Raw genomic sequence first — 7,352 nt, forward strand, 5'->3', positions numbered from 1 at the left:
GCCCCCGCAGGGCCCCGGGAGGCCAGGCTGCAGCCTACCCCTTCTCTGTTCCCGGCGGCTTCACAGGAGGCCATCCCTGCCACTTGTAGTACGACACCAGCTGCTTAGGCACTTCAGCCAGAACCGTCTGGGAAAGCGCTTCCCGGGGAGCCTGCGGGGAGACCAGCGAGAACAAATCAGCCACGCTGCAGAGGAAGGAGCCCAGCCACCAACTCTCTTACAGAATTCAGAGCGCCGCCTCACTCCCTGTTTCACCAGTTCCCTGCTGCAGTCTCAGGAGCACTTCCAGTCAGTCTCAGGGAGCGCTGCTGATGAAAACCACTTGTTCCCAGCCCTGCACTGCTCCCACCCCAAGCCCAGGCTCACATGGCCTTTATATGGCCCTGCTCTGGGTGGGAAACTGCCCCTGCTACTACCAGTTTCTCTGATTTTGGGTTTTCATTCAACTCCGCTCTCCAACCTAACTCACTGCGCAACGCGTGCAAATGCTAGTGCCAAGAGCGGAAGGAGGCAGGAGCCGGGGGCTGACAGGACTGCTTTCAACAGCAGGGAAGACTTACTTCATCTTAAATCACTCACGGGACTCAACATCAGAGACCGACAATACGGCCTCAGTTCCTTGCCTAGAAGTTTACATCCCAGGAGAGAAAACATCTCCTCTACTCCTTTACCTCTGCAACAGCCAAGAGGTAGCACACTAAACCCAGGACACAGCAAGAGCTCTGCAAGAAGAGCTGCAGGAGAGCTGTGACGAGGCACATCGTCTGGAACGGAGAAACACACACCTGGACCCCCTCTGGGAACAGGGAGCTCAGGCACCACTGCGAGCACGCAGCTTGCTGCCTGGGCTAGAGCCGTGCTCCCTTTCCAGCTGTAGTAACCGCACACACACCTGCAGCAGGACTCCCCCGAAGTTAAAGACCACTTACGTTTCTGAACTGTCGGAAAGGCACGAACTGGACGATGTCTCGGGCAGCTGGCTCTCCTGTCAGGGACTTCAGGACACCGCTGTCTCCGTCAAGGAACTCCATTGCTTTGAAATCGGCTTCACCGACTCCAACAATAATGATGGACATCGGCAGCTTAGAGGCATTAACAATCGCTTGCCTCGTTTGGTCCAGATCAGTGATCTCTCCGTCTGTGATGATCAGCAAGACAAAATATTGCTGGAAAACATTAAAGGCACCCAGTTAGGGAGTTCAGCACCAAAGCTCACACAGCTGAAGGCAAACGGATCTATTCCTTACTCTAAGGAAGCAATCAGATGGTGCTGTGGGTAAGACAAAACTGGAACATTAAAGAAACGTATGTTTATTCCTGCTTTCTCATATGCATAACACCTTTCACAGTGCCCTTCAGACTTCCTCTGTACTAGCAAAAAGGTAGAGGCTTAAATTCAATTGATAAAGAACAAGTACATCAGCTGGCAGAAAGCACGAGAGATGGGCAAAGTGCTACTAAATCAGCGAAGCTGCAGGATTCACTGATGGCTGCCGCTGTGCTCCCTGCATCTCGAGAAGGCTGAAGTTTAATATCTAATAACACTGGAGTGTGACTCAAAAAGCCTCTTCCAGTTAATAATGATTTAAACTATAATTATTAGAAATCTCGAAACACAGCAGTGACAAATGTCATGACACAAAGTCACTCTGGAGATAACAAGAGAGGAAGAATACAGGAGCTTTTCTACAAAGAAAAGAACCTCCTCAAACCAACACATTAGCGTGATAAAGTGTTTAAAATTTCCTTCCTTTTCCAGAGGCCAAGGTCTAGTACCTGGTTCTGAAACGAGCAACCACTGTTTTACAGCAGCCATCTACGGACTGGAAATGGAAACAAAAGAAAGAGACACACAATGAAAATAAAACTGATCTTCTCCTTCCAAGTACCAAGGAACGGTGGATATACCCCATTACTGACAGATTCTTTATTTAAATAGCTAGTTTATTAACTGTAAGAAAAAGTAGAGGTATTTAACATATAAAGAGAAAGAAAAGACTCCCCCAAGTGCTGGGAAGCCTAGAAAAGACCCTCAGAAACGTAAGAAAGGGATGTCCCCAGACCAAGCCCCTCACAGTGTGAGAAACGTGTTCGACATAGACACAAACAAAAGCAGAACCAGAAATACTGACACAGCTGGACCATAAAGTAAGGCTCAGAGTGTACAGCAAAATCCTTCTGAGTGGTCTGTCAAAACGGAATTGGTGACATCTGTCAGGAAATATGAGTCCTTCGTCCTTAAGCAGAGGGAATGAAGTTTAAAGAAACGGAGTTGAATTTTAACGGCAGCCTTGGCTGTGCAAGCACACAAACGAGCCGTGCCACGCGCCGCAGGGTAGCACGGATGCTCTGCAAGGCCATCGGCACTGATTTAAGGGTCCTCAGACTCCTTTGTTAATCTGGACTCCACCACGGTGGGATGGAGAGTCGAGCCCTCCGATAATTTTCTTGGAGGCTGACTTTGTGTGCCTTCTTCAGAGCAAAGCTGTTCGGAATGGAATACACAGGGCCCCTCCATACTGAACGCACTCCCTAGAGGGGATGGCGCTTGGCAAGAGACGTTAGAGTGAGGCAACTGCAGACAGAGCCCACCCGGTCTAAAAGCCAGCACAGCCCCCTGCAGACTTCAACGGCAGGTACAATGCCAGCAAACTGCAAAGAGAGAGAAGAATCCCTTGAGCAATCAGTGTCAAATTGTCAGTGACTGCCAATTGCAGGTTCCTGCCAGAGTGCACGGAGAGTACCAACAGCCTCGCCGGGGGCTGGTAAGAGAGGACCAAACGTGGGGTCCTAACAGAGGAAGACAACATCACTTCACCATTCCATTCTATCCCATCGTGAGCACGGAAAACACAAACATCAGCCCAGCGCAGATCCACAGGAAAGGACGGGCACTCACTGAGGCGGTTCCTTGTTGCGCCGAGTGCGCTGCAAACCGTGCGACGTGGTTTATAATCGGGGAGAAATTGGTTGGCCCATAGAGTCGGATCTGAGGCAGGATCTGGCGGTAGGCATCCACTATTCCTTGGACCCCTGCAGCACAGGGAAGACAAGCTGCCACACGAGCCTCACGGCTTCTCCAGTAACTGCTTCACAAGTGTTACTGCAGAGCCCAGCACAGGCACAGGTAGGCTCACGCGGCTGCAAACACCGGGCAGACAAGCAGCACGTAACAGCAACTACACAGAGCACAGGGCTGAAACCAGCAGGCATCTGCAGAGACAGGACTCGCAGGTTTTCCCCTATTATACAACCCTCTCTCTTTGTGCCTCTAACATCACAAAGCTCATGGAAGTCGCGGGGAAAACAACCCAGCAGAGGCACGCTGATGCCTGCGTTTACCTGGTCCTTTCTACCAATTTACTGTCATCCAAAATTGCTTATAGCCTAATTAGATGACAAGGAGAGAAGCTCTCTGACAGTAACTTTTTGTTTTCCTTGTGTGAAAGTTAGACAATGGTCCCTGATTCAGAATTCAGACGCTTCTGTAACAGAAACAGGTTCTTCCTATGCAGGAAGCTTTTCTCAGGTTAAATAAAATTTTTTTTAAAGTCTGATTTTAAGTGGTGTATATTCTTCTGTGGATCCATCTAAACTGGCCTGTTCCTGGCTTGTATTAATGTAGCTTCACTCGCCACTGCTGCTGGCATTGTCCACCATGCAGGTTTTAGTACGGTACCTCTCAAAACTACTGCACAGGGACCCTTAAAGAACAAAGACACAGATCCCAAGGAGGCTGAAGTGACCAAGGAAACGCTTGGATTTTAACACAGAACCTCAGATTCCACTGTTTGTTGACCTTAGACAAAAAAGAAAAACTGAGCTGAGTTAAAAATGCTTGTTCAAGAATGCACAGCCTGCACTCTGCCTCACTGCACGCTGAGAGAGTTCTTACTCCTGAAAGGTCATAATCCACCTTAGGGAGCAGCCGTTACAAACAGCTGAAACAACCTCCGCTGAAGGAGATGGCCATAAAGAAAATAAGCTTTTAAGGCAACCCCTTACAGGGTAAGATTCAAACACATACACATCGCTGACGGAGTAACCACGGTGTCTCTCAGCCGCAGCAGGTGGTTGCGCTGGAGGCCTGACTAGCACAGGCACGTTGCTGATCTGCATCCACTGCTGCCCGATACACCAGCAGAAACCAAGATGCAGCAACAAAAATTTCATTGCAGACTCACAACCGAATTAAATCTAGACCACTTCACTGGAGCTTGTGCAGACCATGCAGAGGCTGCATCAGCACACTCCCACTCTTGTCAGCACCCAGGTGAGGGTAATCTCGTTTGCTGCTTGTCTTGGTGCTGCATCTGTTTTTCACCAGTTATGAAAGAAATGCCACATTTCACCTCTGTTCCTCTCAGGGAAATAGTAACAAAGCGGTGTCCTCACCTTGACAGTAAGGGTTGCTGGGGTTGAAGTTCAAGGCAAACTCATGGGATACCTAGGAAAGGGAACACTGAAACAGTCAGGGAATGCAGACATGGACAGAGCAACCGCCCAGCGTTGTGAAGGCCCTACCTGCCAGCTAGGAGGAACCTGAGCTCCAAACCCAAACGCAGGAAACAGCTTGTCCCTGGAGAGAAAGGTGACAATGAGAGATGAGAGAGTGCCATTCCTCAACAACTCACTGTTCTGTTCTATTGCCAGAAAGCAGCTGCAGACCCAGGCTCAGTTCCTGCCACAAGGAATGCGACACCATCTAGCTCCCCGTGGCCAGCCAGCAGTTACCCAAGGGTTTCAGGGTTGGGCCTGACAAGTTTCAGAACTCCTTTCAATGCAGCACCCCGCAGGACTCTCAGATTTTGAAGAGCAAGAGAAAAGCCAACGCCCCCCCAGCCTGGCTAAAGGACAGGGCAGACACACGCGTTCCCATCACATCGAAGGGGACATTCATGTTTGAAACACACCATCAGCACCACGGGATTAGTGACAAGCTAAAGCAGCATTACAGAGTTACCCAGGAACATGAAACAGGCAGACCTGGAGGGACAAACCAAGCAAATATGCCCAGTGACAAAGCGCTGCCACTGCCCTCCCTGGCACTGACAGAAGCAGGAGGAAGCCGCAGCAGCTCCTAAAGGGATCTCCCAAGGACCGGCAGCACCTCAGTCATTCAAACGCTACAGCTCTGGAGCAAGCTATCAGCCTTGGTCACCAGCCCCTGCTGTGACACGTTTCTGACACTGTGGCTAGATCAGTTAAGGTCATTACATACGTGTCATAATCCTGGACTACACTTCCCACGCTCCAGATGGCAACCAGGTACTCATTTACCCCGTCTGGGCTGATGTAGTGAAGAGAATCTGGCGACCTGGGATCTCCATTGGAGCCAGTGAAGTCTACACCCACCTAAACAGCCAGGACGACGACAGGAAGTCACTGATGCATCACCATAAGCAAATGAGAACTACCCATACCCAGAAACAGAGGGTGAGACCAGGCCCACGAAGCTCCCTTTCTCCCAGGCACACAAGCAGCCCTGCACAGGAACAGGCAAAACGCCTGTGTAGCTCTTCCCACCGCGGTACATGCGTGTGGAAGTGATTCTTTCCACTGAGAGACTGAACTGATTTCTCAAGAGAAGTTTAAGAAACCCATATTCCATAAAAGTTGCTACTTCATCACAAAAAGTAAAGATATAACTTGTTTTTTGCGGTCTTCCTCCCTGCCTGTTCACACCGCATTTGCAGGTCACCCGCACTGCGGACAGAAGCGCTGATCACAACGTCATCGCTCTTGCCCTGTCCTCTACCAAGAGGCACAGTGGGGAAACAACTCACTGTGAAGTTAATCTGGCAGCCTCCCATGACGTAGTCCAGAAACGAATACTCCGTCTCAACCTGGAGGAACAGACAGACAGCATCACACCTCCTCCCCAACAGAACAGACGTCATCATGATCAGAAAATAAAAAAAGCCAAACCACAGCAAAAATCTTCCTACCTTGCAGGATTTTATCCTTATGATGCCAGAGTTCTTGTAGCTCTTTTTCTTCTGCTTTTTCTCAGGATGAATGCATTCAAATTCCACCTACAGGAAGCAAGCACACAAGAAGCAAGTTCCCAAATATCTGCATTTACAGCAGGGCAAATTACCGAGAAACAGAAGGGTGTCAGACACCACACAATTTCAGAGCTACCCAAACAGCTGGCAGAATTCTGAAACTTCATTTTAAGAAGGTTTGCAACTGCTTTGGCTGCTCTCTGTCGAGTTAAACGGGCTTTTGCTACCAGCACTGGGCAAAACACGAGGAGAGACCTCAGACAGGTCTCTCTCCTCAACAACACAGCCATTATTCCGTGTGCAATCATGGAACAGTGTTGTTGTACCAGAGGGAAAAAAGGTCAGTGACAAATACGAGCATTTCTCTTAACAAACAGGATCCTTCTCGGTTAAGGGGAGGGAGTGCACCCAAAGAGAAGGTGAGGAGGCAAAATCTGGGGGTGGGGGAGGCCAAGAAAGCCTGTCTTGCAGGTTCCCAACAGCAGTGGTGCACGGCTTTGGTTCACTCGCTGCGTTCTGATTTCACATGGGTGGGGGAAAAAGGCAAAAATCCGCCACCAGCTCTAGGTCGACAGCCACAGACATGAAGCTGGCTGGCAACGGGAAGCAGTCTTGGGCTATGTCCTGCGTGAATCCCAGCAAGACATCTCCACGAGCATGAGAACTCAGGTTTTCACTGCAGACAAGAGAGAAACTGGCACCACCAGCAATGATTCTACTTCTCCTATGCTGGGTGCCCAAGGTCAGGTAAGAACAGGGCTCCTTGGAAGTGCTGCTTCTCACCGTTAGCAAGAAGGGTGACCAGAGCGCTCGTGAGGGCGACCAGCTCAAGCACAAACGTTATCTGAGAGAAGACCTCCTCTAGACTCGCCTGTGAAAGACGAGCAAGCCCTTTATTTTTGCTCGACTCAGCAGAGGCCAAAGCAAGCCGGGAATAGTGGCTAGTGGCCAGCAAACAGCGTGCTCCAGGATGCCTTTAGGAGTAGGAATGGTAACGGTACCCAAGGAAAACAGAGCAAGGTGATTCCCACACCAGGTTTTATTCTTCCCACATGCTGGATTAGTAATACAAAGACAGAGACAGAAAAGTTCACTTTTGGAGCAAACAACTAAAAATTTACCTCTGAGGTCAATATTAAAAAGGGTTTGTGAAAGGCTGAACTAAGGACTCAGCAGGGACGGAGAAAGCTCACCAGAGAGCTGCCAGCGGCTGCCTGCAGCTGGGCCAGGTTAGCTTCAAAAGAGCCTATCAAGTCGTGCGAGCCGTCTCTGTCGTGATCGGAACACTGCACCTGGAAGGGGAGAGCGAGCAGCAATGGGCAGGCGAACGGCACCGGGGAGAAC

General features: G+C 49.9%; 1 protein-coding gene across 1 annotated transcript; it reads right to left on the reverse strand.

Moving 5' to 3' along the window:
• Positions 1-24: 24 nt before the first annotated feature.
• Positions 25-7,300, reverse strand: CPNE1 (copine I; the record flags this gene model as incomplete). The annotated part of the gene is made up of 9 exons (XM_010135997.1): positions 25-151; positions 930-1,166; positions 2,900-3,033; positions 4,396-4,447; positions 4,525-4,579; positions 5,222-5,355; positions 5,787-5,846; positions 5,949-6,035; positions 7,202-7,300. Coding segments are annotated over 9 exons (975 nt in total), but the record flags the coding sequence as incomplete, so codon positions are not given.
• Between the last annotated feature and the right edge of the window lie 52 nt (positions 7,301-7,352).

This window comes from Buceros rhinoceros, unplaced genomic scaffold (assembly GCF_000710305.1).
Source record: "Buceros rhinoceros silvestris isolate BGI_N320 unplaced genomic scaffold, ASM71030v1 scaffold18825, whole genome shotgun sequence".
NCBI lineage: Eukaryota > Metazoa > Chordata > Aves > Bucerotiformes > Bucerotidae > Buceros > Buceros rhinoceros.